The 16774-nt window shown below is 40.3% G+C and overlaps 1 protein-coding gene and 1 long non-coding RNA gene across 5 annotated transcripts in view; one reads left to right on the forward strand and one right to left on the reverse strand.

Annotated features, from left to right (window-relative positions):
• LOC126756170 (protein Shroom) overlaps positions 1-16774 on the reverse strand; it is a 317073-nt gene that overhangs the window by 163825 nt on the left and 136474 nt on the right. For all 4 annotated transcript variants that reach the window (XM_050469026.1, XM_050469025.1, XM_050469027.1 and 1 more), the window contains 2 exons: positions 11132-12116; positions 9238-11061 (listed from right to left, as the gene is read on the reverse strand). In XM_050469026.1, coding sequence (XP_050324983.1) covers positions 9238-11061; positions 11132-12116 — 2809 coding nt within the window. The remainder of the gene's footprint in view (positions 1-9237; positions 11062-11131; positions 12117-16774) is intronic.
• The window catches only part of LOC126756186 (uncharacterized), a 172473-nt gene that overhangs the window by 102309 nt on the left and 53390 nt on the right, over positions 1-16774 (forward strand). The gene's annotated exons all lie outside the window — the stretch shown is intronic.

Consider the following 16774-nt stretch of genomic DNA (forward strand, 5'->3'; position numbering starts at 1 on the left):
TATTGTTTATGTCAATTTTGTTCTTTTTTCGGCTGTCATTTTGACATTGTGTCGCCGCTAGTCGCTTTTTATATCAATTTGCTCGCATTATTTGTTTTTGTTTTCGAATATTTTGTTGTGTTTTGCTTTGATTGGAAATCATATAACTCAGTGCCATTATGAAATGACGTATTTAATTTCATAATCCAATTACTGTTATTACAAAAAGTCGCTTATATGACAGTTGTCTGCGAGTCAACACAAAGTGGGGGTGTGTTGCTTGAACACTACGAGGGTCAGAAATATAATTTACTAGGCAATATGACAATCATTCACGGCAGTTTGGTCGCCACTCCTGTGAGCAAAATATTATTTTTGTTGGCATTATAATGTGCTTGATTGCTAGAATTTAGTATTATTATATTTATCAAAGTTTTTTAAGCGTAAGTTAGATGCGTTACAATTATGCATTTGAGTATTTGTGAGAAATTTGTTTAAATTAAGAGATCCAGACGCTTTATAAAAATAGTAAAGTATGTATGGTTGGATCAGAAACGATAAAAAAGACAACAACAGATTGTAAAATGTTGGATCATATCCGAGAACACTGAAAACTATCTTCAGATCAAGTTGGGTTTTTAACGGGTTACATGGGTTTACGAGTTTCAAAAAATCGATTTATTATATTGTCTTATTAAATTCTACGACACTTCAAGAATATTGTCCTGAATTTTCATGTTGATCCGATTAACAGTTTCGGAGTTACAGCCTTGAGAACTTATGCGCTCGAGGCTAGCTAGGGTAAGTTCGTTTTTCTCGAAATGGTGTTTTTGAAGTCAGTTGGCAAGATTTCTCGAGAACTACTCAACCGATTATCATGAAATCTTACACAGATCTTCGAGATACAATTCTTAAAGACTTGGACGAAGAATTTTTTTTCGATTACAACTATTTGAAAAAAACTATCGAGAAATTTTCATTTTTTTGTAAAAATGTCTGCAAACATTTTTTTTTCTTCGTCCAAGTTTTGAGTTAAGGTTTTAACTAAAGCATGTAACCCCTTAAGATAATAACGCAAAATAGTTTTGTGGCAAGCTTCTTGCTTGACAGTGCTTGCTTGACAGTACTTATACATATCACATAAATCCGGGTCCGTTTCGATTGGCTAGATTCGACTATCTTGGGAACAAATATTCAGACCTTCACTTGTTAAAAGGAAAAGCTCCTGTTGTTAACTTAATTCGACATATACCTGCCACTCTAATATTCCAATGTAGATTTTTTAAAGTGTTTTGAAACCAATATCAAAATGTTGTATAAAGTTCCCCTTTCCTGATAAGTTGACTTAGGGATGAACAGACTATGTAGAAGTCTGACATTCTCTCTTCATAAAAGTAAAATCGAGGTTTCGGAGAATTTCAAGGTCACAGTAAACGAACTATTCGAACTATGTTACAAAATTTACATTGTTCATCCAATTAAAATTAAGTGGCTACTCTGCCTCAAGTAAACAAATATTTCACATTCTAGTATTCCGGGTAGAACGAGGAAACTATTGTTGCTGTATTACAGGTAGAACCAGGAATTTATTTTTGTTTAGGCGTTAAAAACTCATATAAAATTATAAGAAAAAAGTATGCATTTCTGTATGCGTCCTTGGACGCCAACTACAAGAGCTTCCATCTTTCCTGTCTGATTAGAGTTCGCAGAGACGGCATATTTTTAGTATGTTTGCTAAGTCTTCACGGGTTCTAAGTATGATTTTTGTATATATTGCTATGAATTTTGAAATAGTTTTACAATTACTGTAGAGCATGCTTTAAAATAGTACCCTTCACTTTGTTTGAAGACCAGAAATTTGAAACTGTGGTTCATTTAGATCATGGTCGAATTCCTTGACAATCACTAAAATAGTAAAGCAAGTTTGCAGTACCAAACTGATTTCAACAACTGACTGAAACAAATCTTAATTTTTCCATTTATTCAAATACAGTGGCTCCAAAACATGCCCACTCAAATGTAAAAGGTTTGAAGCTGCTGAAGCATAAACGCGATTACTGCTCGTTTGTAATTCTTATTGGAGCAGTTATTTTTGTTATTGCTGCTACCAAGTAATTATGAACAAAAATATAAATAATTATATATGTGTGTGTATATATATTTATTAAATTATTTTTTGCGAAATCGTGCTCTTATTATTGGGCTTCTGCAATCAGCAAGCATTGTCTAGAAGATATTAAACTAAAGGCAATGTGTTGTTACTCTAAACGCACCCAAAAGCTGCTAATATGTATATATAAATATTTTTACTCTTGTATATGTATATGTATGTACGCCCTATGAAATATCACACTTGAGTTGGACCACAAAAGCGCTGTCTAGCCACTGTTGCTGCGCTGCTGATTAGCTGCAGCGAATTGGCGGCATTCATGGCTTTAACTATTTTAATTGGTAATTAGATTTCAATCGGTTTCTATTTCGCGCGCCAAGAAGCACAATTGAAAGCAAAATCACACATGCATGGTAGCAGGTAGAGCGATAGAAATAGAATGGTTGACTAGAGAGCTTTACAGGAATTCATAATAAATGAAGCTTGTTTTGGATTAATGAAAGAGAAATATAGAAAAAAAATTACAAAAACGTATTATAAAAAAGTTTAATAAGAAAAAACTTTAACTTAGCTGTAATACCCTTCACAGTTGCATTTCTTATAGCACAAAATACTAAAAATCCATTTTTTTCTCAATTTTGTTCGATCAGTTTGCATGGCAGCTATATGCTATAGTGAACCGATCTGAACGATTTCTTCAGATTTTATAGCGCTGCTTTGGACAATAATCTATGGAATCTTTCGTGAAGATATATTTCCAAATAAGAAAGTTTTTCATATAAGAACTTAATTTTGATTATTCTGTTTGTATGACAGCTATATCATATAGTAGTCCGATCTGAAACATTTCTTCACATTTTGTACCTTTCCCTTCGGGAATAATGGTTATTAAATTTTGTGAAGAAATCTCGTCAAATAACAAAGTTTTCCCTACAAAAGCTTAGTTTGGGTCGGTTAGCTTGTATGACAGCTATATGCTAAAGTGGCCCGATATCGACGATTGCGACAAATAAGCAGATTCTTGCTAAGAAAAAAAGCTGTACAAAATTTCAGATCGATATCTCAAAAACTAAGGCACTTATACGCCTATATACAGTCAGACCGACAGATAGAAAATGATGGTTAAATCGACTCAGCCACCCACGCTGATCATCCATATCGCCACCTAAAATGCAAAATAACGTAACATCACTTTTCATAAGTTTAGAGCCGATTTTTTTCTGATGATACGTTGTATTGAATTTTTGATGACGATATATATAATTTAAAGGATATTCATAGTTATGTGCTGGATGTTATAAGCATCCGCACAAATTTAGTATACTCTGTTCAGGGTATAATAGAACAAAAAATCGTAAAATTATTACAAAGAACACCCAGAAAATATTTCAAAAACTATTCACCACCAGTAACGTCGATAGTAGAAGAGGTCAAGGCTAAGCGTCAAGTGAAAAGAAAACTGAAAGAATTCTTTAAATAAAGCTGAGCCAACAGGAACATAGCATTTGAGCTAGTACGCTAAGTCAGCAGGCTAGCAGCACATGCCACTTGAGGCTACAAAAACATGCCGACTCACACATCCATACATATAAATATACAAACACACAAAGTATATGCTACTTGCTGTCTCCAGTAGCCTACTTGTGTTGTTGTTTTTATTGTAGTGTATTTTTTCTTCATGCTTTAATCAGCATTGACTTTGATTGATTAAGCAATCATCACCATTAATGGAGATTAATTCCGATCGCCTGATTTAGCTAAGCCCAACGGAGTAGTTAATACGGAGGAGTTTATTGTATTAGCAGGTAGCGCACACACACACACACCCATGCGCACATATGGTAGCTGAAAACAAGTGGAGGCAGGCAGCGTAGTATTTGATGATAGACAGATGGTTATATAATTCACAACAGCAAACACATACAGTACTAATACATACCATATACACACACTTAGTATATCAAGCATAGTTTAGAGCAGACTTGGAACCTTGCACGTGGTTTGTAAGGTAAGACTCTTAGTTGCATTGTCGAGCAGGCGTTGTGCGCTTCTTTCATTCAGGAGATTGACTTAAGACTTGTTGTTAGTTGTTGTATAAAATATAGGTATATATAAACAAAGATAAAGTTATTTATATAACTACGCTTGTGAATGACCTTAAATGTCTCGCGCTCTTTGAATTCGTTCCACTATATTAATGAGTTGAAGTGTTGAGGGAGGCGGCGCGCAAGATTTTTAACCTAAATATGATTCTTCCAGAGTACTAATTAGAAATTTAAAACCAAATATTCTAAAAGGCTTTGAAAGCTCGAAAAAGCTTAGCGGAATTAAAATGTTGTTTTTTTAATGGATATTCATATCGTCAACTAAAATTCAAAATAACGTAACATTACTTTTCATAAGTTTACAGATGAAGGAAAAACGGTACAATAGAAACCACTCATATTGAAACAAAATTTGAGTTTTGGTTATAAAATGGTTATATATTGGTTATATGTTGGTTATATATTAGTTATATCTGTTAGCGGAAGCCGAAAATTTTATGCTATATGTATACAATATGATGTAGAGAATCGTAAGCAATAAAAAACTCAATTTCAATTTTTTTGATGATACGTTGTTTTGCATTTTAAGTGACAATATATTTTGTATCGGGTCTACAATATATTATAATATTGGATCTATAACTATTTTCACGTCAAGAGATGACATATTTCGATTATGCCATTGTTCCCATATTCCGAAAATAATGTACTTTGGAAAGCTTTAACTTTATCCGTCTTCCACCGAAAGTCATACTATTTTGGTGACAGTTTATGATGAGAGCATTCTCTTACTGAGTGAACGTGCCAAAAGTGGTTTGAACAATTGAAAAGTGTTGATTTTGGCTTGGAAAATGAAGCACGTCCTGAGCGTCCAAAAGAGTTCAAAGATGAGATACTGGAAGCATTACTCGATGAAGTTTGTTGCTAAACACAAGAAGAGCTCGCAGAATCTTTGGAAGTCACTCAAGCAGCCATTTCAAAACCTTTAAAAGTAGCCGGATACATTCCACAGCAAGGAAATCGGTTGCCATATGAACTGAAGTCAAGAGAAGTAGAAAGCAGATTTTAAATGTCAGAAATGCTGCTTGAACGCTACAAAAAGAAGTCGTTTTAGCATCGGATTGTCACTGGTAATGAAAACAGGTAGCATTCCGACAACCCTAGAAGCAAAAAATCATACGTGAAACCTGGCCAGCCAGCCAAATCAACAGCAAAGTTGAGTAACCATGGCGTCAAGGCAAAGTTTTGTATTTGGTAGGGTCCGAAGAACGTGCTGTATTGTAAGCTTCTAACATCGGCTGAAATCATCAATAAAAAATCCTATCTATAACCACTCATCAACTTGAAGCGAGCAATAGCCAAAAAACTCCCGAAATTTTCGACTCGACACGAGGCATAATTTTCCATGGTGACATTATTCGGACTCATGTTGCAAGACTGGGTAAAAACTACTTGGAAAAAGCGGCTGGGAAGTTTTGCCTTACCCGCCTTATAGCATTGACTACCAATTGCTCCGGTCGATGCAGAACAGCTTCACTGGTATACAGTTCACATAAAAGAGGTTAACAAAATGTGGCTTGAATAATTTTTGGTCGCCAAAAAGGCGCTGTTATTTTGGGATGGAATCAACAAATTGCCAAACAATGTGAAAATGGGCAATAAAAAGCAAATACATATACATATATATGGATTTATTCAAGAATTTACTTAAACATAAATAATTAAAGCTTTTGAAAGCTCAAAAAAGCTTAGTAGAGTCACAGATCACAAAGATTTTTATTTCTTATTAAATTTCGTGTGCGGAATCGTTGTGAATGTTAGAATAGGTGATTCAAAAACACAAGCCTACGAATGGTGCAAAGCCCTCAAAGACGGTCGAGAGATCGTTAAAGACATGCCTCGATCTGGACGGCCTTCGACTTTTTCAAGTAATGAAAATATTAAAAAAATAAAGTGAGTATGTTGCTTGAATCGTCAGATAATTGTTGGAGAGATGGTAAGAGAGCTCGATATCTCTCGTGAATTCGTTTGAATGGTTTTGGTGAATATTTTGTGTACGAAATACGTTTTTGCTCCACTCGTCCCGATAAAGCGAATTTTTTTTAAAGTACCGTAAGCAGGTCTGTTTTGACTTGCTTGAGGGCATAATAACTGCCGATAAGACATGGGTTTATGAGTTTGACATGCAAACTAGTCAGCAATCATCGGAATGGAGGGACAAAATGAGCCCAAAACCAAAAAAAAAAAAAAAAAACAACGCCAAAGCTGTGCAAAAATCAAGGTGGTGCTCATTGTTTTTAAAAATAAAGAGGAGTTTTATTCTGCCGTATTGAGTCGTTTGCGTGAGAACATCCGTAGAAAATGTCAGGAATCGTGGAAGAACAATTGAATTTTACACGATGATAATGCACCATCGCATTGAGCCACGATTGTGAGCGACTTTAAAGCCAAAAACGCAATGAATACCATCGATTAACCACCGTATTCACTAGATTTGGTTCCGTGTGATTTTTTTCTTGTTCATAAAACTGAAATTTTTACAATTTTATTTACATTTTCCGGCTGCTTTTTTGTCACAATGTATAAATACAAAATAACGACAACCGCTTGCTAAATTTTGGGTTCTGAAACTCAATATTTGTCAACTGAAAAAATGTTTGCAGCAACTGCTGGCGCACATGCTGACGCCTTCCACCGCGCTGGCGCAGCTCATAATTCAGGCATTCCCTACTTATCAGTGACAGAGCAAATTCCAAGGCATAGCCGCTTGACCCAAATACGCACACACACGCATGTAAATAACGGCCCTTTTCAGGTAAATTTACAAATGTTACCGTTAAAGCGGATTGAGTGACATTCTGAGTCACTAGCACGCCCTGTGCGGCGCTGAAGAGACCTTGTTGGCCGCGACAAAGTCGCCAACCCACACAGATTTGTATTGACAGCTACTTAAATTTTACACTTGAAAGTGTTTGTGTGTGTGTGTGAGTGCGTCGCTTACAAGGCACTTCATCAAAAATACCAAAGCTTAGCAATAAATTCGCATAAATATATAAGAAATGAAAGGATACATATGGCCAAATATAAACAAACAAACGGATGTGAAGAAATTGAGACAAAAAAAAATACAGCAAAAATAAAATTTGCATGCCAATTGGCCAAACAACAAATCCACCACTTGCAAACAACAAACACACTGTCAACAAATATAAGCGAAAAAGAGCAGTGAAAAACAACAACAACATTTAACACCAACGCGCAGGCGTGCGCAGTCAGCTTGAGCTTGTGAATGTTTGCGCATTATTGGCAGCCTGGTGGTGGGTCTTTGGCAGCAGCAAATCACTGCTGGCCCGAACCGGTGTGGCGCGGCTTGAACTGCACCAAATTCCAATGTTTTGTAAGCGCAGGCATAGCGACAACTACAGGGGCTGCAGGCGGTTGTGCGCGTGCGGTTGCATATATACACATGCGCAATGCTATGTATGCCTGTCAATAGCGTGCGATTGCAATACAATGTGTCCGCATTGCTGTGCGCTGCCAACCAGCCGCTCTTATGTAACAGTGAAAAGAAATGAAAGCAAGAAAAGCAAGCAATCTTGTAGTTAAGAACAGCGCATAGCAAGCGGCACGGCAGCGCGTTTGATAGCTGCCGCCGCTGATGGTGCACGCGGTGGCGCGCGCAAAGCTGCCAACTGCCACTTTGACCTCAAACGGCATGCGGCATCAATATGAAATAAAAGTGTATCTGCTGACCGCCTGGCTAGCTGTCGCGCGCACATGCATGCTTAAGCGCGTTAGGTTTTTTCACATTTAACTTTCTTTTAAAGGAACATTGATAAGCCGCGCGCATTCTAAATCATGCCAGCGCGTTACAGCGCCTATCGCGTGCCAGCGCTAACGGTCAACAGAGCGTGCGCGCTTATTGCTGCGCAACAATTTTGACAGCATGCTGATTGCAGCGCGCACGCTTCACGGTGTAAACTATGCGCGAAAGTTCTTGCTCGTGAGTTTAATATGTAAAGTAGGAAGCGATAGTTTTGACAGCATTTGAAGCTGCTAGTAGGAAGATATTGAATGGGCGTGGCAGTTAATTCTGAAATAGCTAGCAAATATTAATAGCCAAATTATATTGAAGTTCGCATCTGAATTCGCATCGGCGGCACAATTTTTCTCGCATTTATCGCTTGGCAAACTGACCAATAAATATGAGAGGCTTATCCGATTTTAAACGGATCACAACAAAATTTTTTTATATCAAATTCAAGGTCAAATTAGTCGAACAAACTCAATTTCAACGCAAGCAGTTAATATTTGAGCCTTTAGGGATGAAAAATATGCAACCCTGGTACCAGAAAATAATATGGTATTTATTTTTGTTAGCAGATATTGCTTATACCCAAAATTTTAACCCTAAAAAATCATCGTCGCAAATTATTTACTTAATATGACCTTATTTTAGACATAGTATGGCTTGAAAAAATATACTTTTGTACTGGAAGTAGGTGCGGTTTTGAACGGATCGTAACAAATTTTTGCCAAAGCAAATTCAAGATCAAAATAGTCGAGCAAATTCGATTTCAACACAATAATATAATATTTGGGCATTTTGGTCGAAGAAATGCAACCCTGGTATCAGAAAATAATGTAGTATTTATTTTTGTTTGAAGATATTACTTATCCTCTAACTTTTAACGTTAAAAACCACCGTCTCTAAATATCTACTGAATACGAACTTAATTTTCGACATCATATCGCTTGAAAAAATATATCTTTGTACTGAAAGTAGGTGTGGCTTTGAACCGATCGGACTCATTTCCTGGCATATCGACTTAAAGGTAAAATTAGTCGACGAAATTTAATTTCAGGTTCATAGCTAAATATTTGCAGTAGTTAAACTCAAAACATAGAGACCTCAATTTTTTCAACCGATTTTATACGCACTTAACCCAATATAACCTAAAAAGTGAGTTTGATATAGTCACAATATATGGTGAAAATTATGTGTAAAAAGTACTCAAGGGTTAACAAATTGCTTGGGTATGGAACCATAAGGTCAAGGTTACCAAAATTATAATACGGTACTTAGTCTACGAGCGCACTAACCTTGCTTTAATGTTGTTGCTGCCTCCGTTATTCATTAATGTCTGATGCGGCATGCTGCGCGGCATCAAGGGCGGCGGCGGTGGCGAAGACTTCAGTGTAGCGTTTGTGTTCGGGGGTGACTTGCTGCTGCTTAACTGCTGTTGTGGCTGCTGTGGCACATTTTCCATAATTGGCGGCGGCACTGTAAAACCGCTCACTGCGGGATTATGCGGTCGCTTGCGGTTGGCTGATGACAATTTGGCATCGCGCGTTGCATTCGCCATTGCAGACAACGTTTGCGGTGGCGGCGCTGTTGGTGAATGCTGTTGCGGTTGTGGCATGCCACCATTCAGCAACAGTTTAGCCGTCAGCTGTTGTGCGTGTTGCTGCTGCTGTTGATGCTGTCGCACCGCATGTAGCGTTTCAATGTTGCTCGGCTTCTTCGGTATGAGCGGTGGCACTTTCGTGGCGGACAACATCTCTGAGCCGCTGCGATTGAAGTACGCCTTGCGCGTCGAGGAGCCAGCAAAGCTGTTGCGACGGTTTGGTGAAGGCGCTTTTGGCAGCAAGTCAGCGCTTGTATTGAATGAGGCGTTCATATCGTAGTATTGTTGTTGTTGGCGTTGTTGCTGCTGCAATAGTTCGGGCGGTGGCGGCGGCAACGGTTCGTCGGCAAGTTGCGTGTCCAAGTCCGCGCTAGGTGGTAATGGTGGCAAGTCCGGTGAAGGTACGCGCAGATTTGGATTCTTTGGCGGTCGTTCGGGCACCCAACCAGGTTCAATGTTGCATGCCGCTAGCGGTTGTGGTGGTTGGTAGTATTGTGGCGCATAATTCGCGGCGTGCGCGTGTTGATGTGGATGATGCTGTTGGTGTGCTAAGGCAGCGGCTTGTTGCAGCAACGCCTTCTCACGCATGGCGGCCGCATACTCTGCGGCAGAGGATGTGCGACGTGTCGGTAATATATTTGTGGGACGCGCTCCACGTGGCGGTGGTGGCGGCGGTGGCATGCCGCAGTCATTGAAGGAGGACTTTTCAGAATTGGATATATTCTTAACAGATTGCGCGACCAGCTTCTCTTGAGAAGCGCGTGTGTATTGATCGCGAAACTCCGCATAATCAGAGGCGGAAGATGAGCGCCGCAGCAGTGTATGTGGCATGAGTGAGCGTGAGCGCGGCGGTGGTGGTGGTGGCGCCGGTGAAGGCGGTTTTGTTGGCAACGCGCTGTAGCTATTAGCTGCACCCATGGCGCGTTCTTCCTGACTACCGTGACTTATACTTGTCGGTTTTTGCGGTGGTGGTGGCGGCGGTGGCGCGTACTGACGCGCTGGCAAATGTTGCTGCGCCAATGCCAGCTGCTGTTGGCCACTCAAGTGATGCTGCTGCGCACCATAGGAGTTTGGCAGTGAACTGCGCATGATTTGATGCTGCGCGGCAGTCTCTTTCATGTTTGACTGATAGGAATGCGGACGTAAAAGTTGTTGATGCGCTGCTGTTGCGCTTGAATGTAGCGATGTTTGTGACGGCGAATGCTGTTGTGCCTGCTGCTGTTGCATTGGCGTTTGCTGCTGTGTATGCGCGCTAAGTGGTTGGTAAGTTTTTTGCATCGGTGCTTGTTCTTTGGCATTCTGTTGCTGTTGTTGTTGTTGTTGGCGTTCGAAGTACGACTGCACGGCATTCTTCTGGAAGGCCTTCAGCGCTGGATTGGAGACACGTTGTGTCTTAGCCGGGTCCATATAAGTGTACTTCTGTGGCTGCGGCTCGTTGTTGGTGCGCTCGAAATCGTTTATGAGCTCAGCAACAGTTTGCCAGCTAGGCTGCGGTGGACTGTTGGGCGATGACTTAAACCTGGAGAAGAGAAGGAAGCAATTAATACCACAGTTTAAAAAATTTCGAAGACAATAATTCCAAAACTTACTTTGCCGCTTGTGCTGCGGACAGCGGCAGCTGTAGCGCCTGCTTCTGTGCCTGCTGCTGTTGCTGCGCGGGTTTCTTCAGGCCAGCGCTGTACTGCGGTTTGGGATGCAGCACAAATTGCGAGGTGTTGCTGTGCACTTTTTCCGTGTATGTGCTCACAGGGAAGAGACGATGATTGCTGCGATAGGATTGTGTTGGCAAGGCGGCTGCCGCCGACACCGCGGACGCTAAGGAAGTGGTGGACGCGTTGAGCTGCGCGTTGGCGCTGCCTGGTGAATGCGTGCCTGAGCCACTAACTGCCATCACTTCTATAATCGCATTGCTGTTGGCCAGCTTTGGCGCTAACGCAGGTTTCTGTAACGCGGGCGCTAAGTGTGGCTCCGCGTCTGCCGCTGACGACATTTTCACAGATGTGCTTGAGTTTGGTGTTGTTGTGACGGCCGACAATTGTGACGCTTCACCAGCGCCTTGCGCTGTTAACATCTGCGCTTGCAATGTTGGCGACGCTTTCGAGTTGTGTGATGAACTGCCTATACTACAGCTGTCGGCGCCGCCGCTTGCGTTCAAGGAACTTTGTGACGCGCCATCCATATGCGGTAGCGCGCTAACTAGTTTATGTGACAGCGATTGTGGTTGCTGACGCAGCGCGTATTGTGGGTGTGGCTGATAGGGATGCATGGCGGCGGTGGCGTGTACAGGCGGGTAACTAGGGCTGTGTCGATGATTGGGCAACAGCGCCGCGGCGGTTTGTGGCATCAGTCGCGTAGGTGAATGTGTGCCTTCACGCGCGGACAGCGTTGGACTGATCTGTTTTGCGCTGGACACGTGCGCGTTTGGTGAATGCTGCTGCTGTGGTTGCGTTGCGGGCGGTGGTGAGTGCTGCTGTTGTTGCTGGTGCTCGTCATGCAGATAGAGCACGCTTTCGCTGTGATGCCGTTTCGGGGTTAGAACGCGCGAACTATGCACAATCAGCTGTGACGAGGAAACTGTCGGAAGAAAAAATAAACAAATATAAGTAATAAATTAAAAATAAGCGCGAGTAAGATAAATCAAAATGCGCTTGCAGCAGCGCGCACCCCTAAACCAGAAAAACGCTAGGCGACTATTAAATGATCCTTGAACCGACTACAACACAAATCAACAACATATAAATCAAGTGGGCAGCCGGCGGCGACGCGCGCTCGACAATCGCCTTCATTACCGTCATATGCCGGTCAATTGCCACTGCTGTCGCTTGCCAGCTCTAGCGCTAGTGGCATTGCTTATTGAGCGGAAAGACTTGATTGCGCGACCCCAACATTCGACAGCATTGAGACATGCATTTGCGGGTAGGTGGAGCGCGGCGCGTCGCCGCGCATGTGATTAAGCGGTTGCAAGTGTTGAACAAGCGGTTTGCCAAGCGCCTGCGCGCCGCCATGCGTATTGAATGCGCTCCCTTAGTATGGCATATACGCTGCGGCTTCTGTGCAAACAAGGTGTCAAATCGGGCGCACCAGCCGTGCGCTAAAGATATATCGCCGCTGTTGCGCTATTGTCGCATGGCGCTGCAGAAGTGGCGTCGACTCTGTTACAGTTAGCTTATATGTAGGTATGTGGCAACAACACATTTATATATATGTGTATGTGTCTATGTGTGTTACTTGTCATAGATAAATGGCCGCTACATGACACAGTGGCAATGCGGCAGCGTGGCAAGCAGTGCGGTTGCGCTGGCCGTTGCGCTTGTGGCGTTCGCCGCGATTGTGTAATCTAATAGCCAATTCATTTAACGGTTTTGTACTTGATTTTGTTGTCGCCGCCACCGCTGTCGCGCTTAGCATATATTTGCCTGCCTCTTTTTTCCGTTTTGCAACGCCGCCCGACTAACATCGTGCCTTTACATATACCAATTATAAAAGATTGCCAAGCAGGCATGACCGGGTATTAATTTTATAGAACCTTTGCGTTGTTGTTTTTCAGTCCGACTCTACACATGCTGCACAGTAGGCCTCATTACTTGCATGTGTTTGCGTGTGTGTGTGTGTGTGTTGGAGTTTAATCGCAAAGCGCTTAGCATTTTTCGTCGCCTTGTTGGCTTGCGCCTTCGGGCGTGGTGGGAGTTGCTCTTGTGGTTACTGTTACACTATGCAGTGGCCGTTGACCGTCAGCTGGTCTGATATGATTAAATTTGCACCTACTAACTACCTACTTTAGTATGACAAATATCTTGCGGCCAAGTGAGCGAGTGAAACTTGAAGAAAAAAATGTGGAAAACGTAATTCCAAGTTCTTGCAACGTTTTTGAAAGGAAATATAAAGGTTAAAATTATGCTGAACCCAATTAATGAGTCGCATAGGCCTTTGGGGCATGTTGCATAACTAATAAGAACGTTTGCGGCATGAGTAAGTGCACAAAAATGATAAATTTTAAACGAAAAGGTTCGAATTTTTATGTGGAAATCGCTAATTGGTTAAGTGTTACATTCTAGAGGTATGACCCTGAATATAAATAGCTAACTGTTAAGGGTTTTTCAATGGTGGCATGTCGTTGCAAGCAAATTTTGGTAGACTTTCGAAAAATTCTTGCTATAATTTTGTGTAATCTCATGTCAAGGTTGCCAAAATTTATTGCAGGAAAATTATTTGATTTAATATATATTGTGGCTAGAAATCGGTTCTCTCAAGTTCTCGAGATTTAAGTTCTTTAAATTAATAACGAGTATTGAAATTATAGCCTCTCTTTAAAAAAAAAAGTCAAGTCCAGCGTGAAAATGTGCGAAAACAGCTCTTATATTTTAAGTTAGGTCAAGTTAGGTAAATAAGCTGTTTACTCGTGTATTCCCGACTAATCCAACTTAGACTGCTAGATGCGCTTGACCGTTGTGGTACCCAGCACTCCTAAGAATTCCTAGGTATAGATCAAAAAGACTGTCACATATCGACAAAACGCTTTGAGCCTACCAGAAATTTATTGAAGCGGCTAATGTAAATTCCGGCTAATTCGCCGGATGTGGAAAATATAGGACAACCGAGTTGCTTCAACCTTAATCTGGCGTTAGCTGCATAGTGGAGGAAAAAGTATCTGGATGTTTTCACCTCATCATCCGCATTGCAAATCTGACAAATCTTTCGTCTCAATAGAACTTTTTTAAATCATGAAGTTTGAGAAACTAAAACTCAGAGTTTTAAGCTCGACAAATCCTATACTATCCATATTCAGAGATAGCCTTGCAGCCAGGGGATAGAATTGCCCGCGGTAAGGTATGCCTGTCGAAGGAGGCGACTAAAATCGAATATGCACTATGTCTGTTATTTGGTTGTCTCGAAATTTCAGCATTGTCTTGTCAGAAATAGTGCTATAATACTCAGCTTGAACTGATATTATAGACTTTTAAATGAGACTCCTTCTAATGAAACTACATTTGAAGTTCAAGCGTCAAATGTCAGTAGCAAAAGCTACAAGGTTTGACCGGAGGCTTAAATCTAGTACCACGGTACAATGCATTAAATAATTTTTTTGTATTCACTTTTCTAATAGCCAAATCATTATCCTTTAAAGGACACGGGGAATTACATGGATGAATAAATATTTATTTGATATTACTGCCAGCTTCAATTTTCATACTAATGTTGAAAAAGTTGTTTTCAGTTAAGATTTAAAAACCAATTGTGAATCTGCTTACTAATTGATATAGCGATTCCTTCAATCATGATATCTACAAGGTGTGTTTCAAATTAAACAGGATTTTTTGCATCTAGCGCCCCCTGGTGGCGCCATCTATATGTCGACTGGTGCGTTAGAATCTGCTAACTTTATCGATTGTCCAGTGAGTTTCATGACATTTCATTTGTTGGAAGTCAAGTTATTGCGTTTTAAGTGTCAGTATGCTTGTGTCATCGTTCCGAAAATGAGCTTCGAACAAAGAGCCAACATTACAGGTTACTTAAAAATTGCTCAAAATCCGTCTCATCAATCGATGCTTGTGATCGATTGATAAAGGAGGGTTATAACCTCAGCAAGTTTAAATATGTAATCAACCTCAACTCAGGTTACTTAAATTTTGTTTTAAAATTGGTAAAACTTTTACCGAAACGTTTCAATTGATGAAACAAGTTTATGACGATGACTGCCTATCCTGTAGCAGAGTGCACGAGTGGTTTCAACGTTTTGAAAGTGGTCGTGAGGACGTAAATGACGATCAACATGTGGGCCAATCAAAATCCGTGATCACCGGAAATTCCATCGAAACTGTGCGTGAGTTCATTAAAAATCAGCCGGAATCATCAACATCTCCAAAACATCAATTTATCGCATTATGACCGAACATTTGGGCTTACGAAAGATGTGTGCACGGTTTCTTCCGCACAAATTGACTGACGACCAAAATTGCTCAGAATCCAACATTCGTAGGACGATTATTTGACCAAAAATCACATTTTGACCATTAACCACTCCCCGTATTCACCATATATGGCAGCGTGCGACTTCTTCCTTTTCGGAAAAATGCATTTGCCCAAGAAAGGAAAGCGTTATGCAGACGTAGAGGCAATTCAAAAGGCTTGCACCGGCATACTGGCGGCCATACCGGCCAAAGAGCTAAAACGTTGGAAAAGGTGTATTGAAGCAGAAAGAGACTATTTTGAATAAAATAAAATAGATTGATTTTGCCGAAAAAACAATTTGTTCTGTTTTTTTTTTAAAGTACTCTTTACTTTGGAACGCACCTTGTAAGTTTGAAGACATGGTGAAGTTTGGAGTAAGACCTCAATGGAGGTAAGAAATGACATATATACAGCGATCTTCTGAACTATTATCGAAATATGGTACGTATTGACCCTCCACTTTTCAATATTTTACTTATTTATGCACTTAACTTTATGAGTAAGCTTCGATGTTCTTAGCTTAAGTGCTTTGGAAAACATTCAAAAATGGCACTTCGCCTAAGGACAACAAAGAAGAACTATTGAGAATTATATGTAAAAGACTCCGTTCTAGTAAGATGCTTCTGACCGCAGATATCTACTGACTTTTAAAGAAACTAACCAATATCTTAAGGTTAGTAAGGCTGAAAAAAAGTCTAAATACTGCGGCAAGTTTATTAAAAAGACACACCTAGCATGAAATTAATAAATTTAATTTGTTTTATTGCGATATCTAATACCTTTAAAAATAACATATTAAAACTTTCAATCGATATCACTCATTTTTTGTTTACAGCTTTCCAAAATGTAGCCACGCGTTTTTCTCATCACTACTTTTCCAAATTCGCTGAAGTGTTTTACTCAGTGACAAGGGATCCGATCTCTGATTAGTATCCAGTGCTCCATTTTTTTGATCTGGTTAAAAATCAAATTTTGGCAGGTCAAAAATTACAAAAAATTTTGGGTTAAAAACTGTGGTTTAAAGAACTCTGCCATTTTTGCAAGTTTTTATTTTTTTAAACCGCAGATCATTGACACGGACGATTTCTTCTAGTAGAGAACCAATTTTTGGTTAGGTTTCATCCACAGAGCACGTAATAGCAATATATTTTTGTAACGACTTGAAAGCACTTCGAAACGAATTCATATAATGACAAACTCTCTTCTCAGTTGGTCATAAATATTCGCTTATCACACGCTCGGTTTAAATTTTGATAATATCTGTCGATAATTTCGGTAGATGG

The sequence above is a fragment of the Bactrocera neohumeralis genome, chromosome 4, assembly GCF_024586455.1.
Source record: "Bactrocera neohumeralis isolate Rockhampton chromosome 4, APGP_CSIRO_Bneo_wtdbg2-racon-allhic-juicebox.fasta_v2, whole genome shotgun sequence".
Taxonomy (NCBI): Eukaryota; Metazoa; Arthropoda; class Insecta; order Diptera; family Tephritidae; genus Bactrocera; species Bactrocera neohumeralis.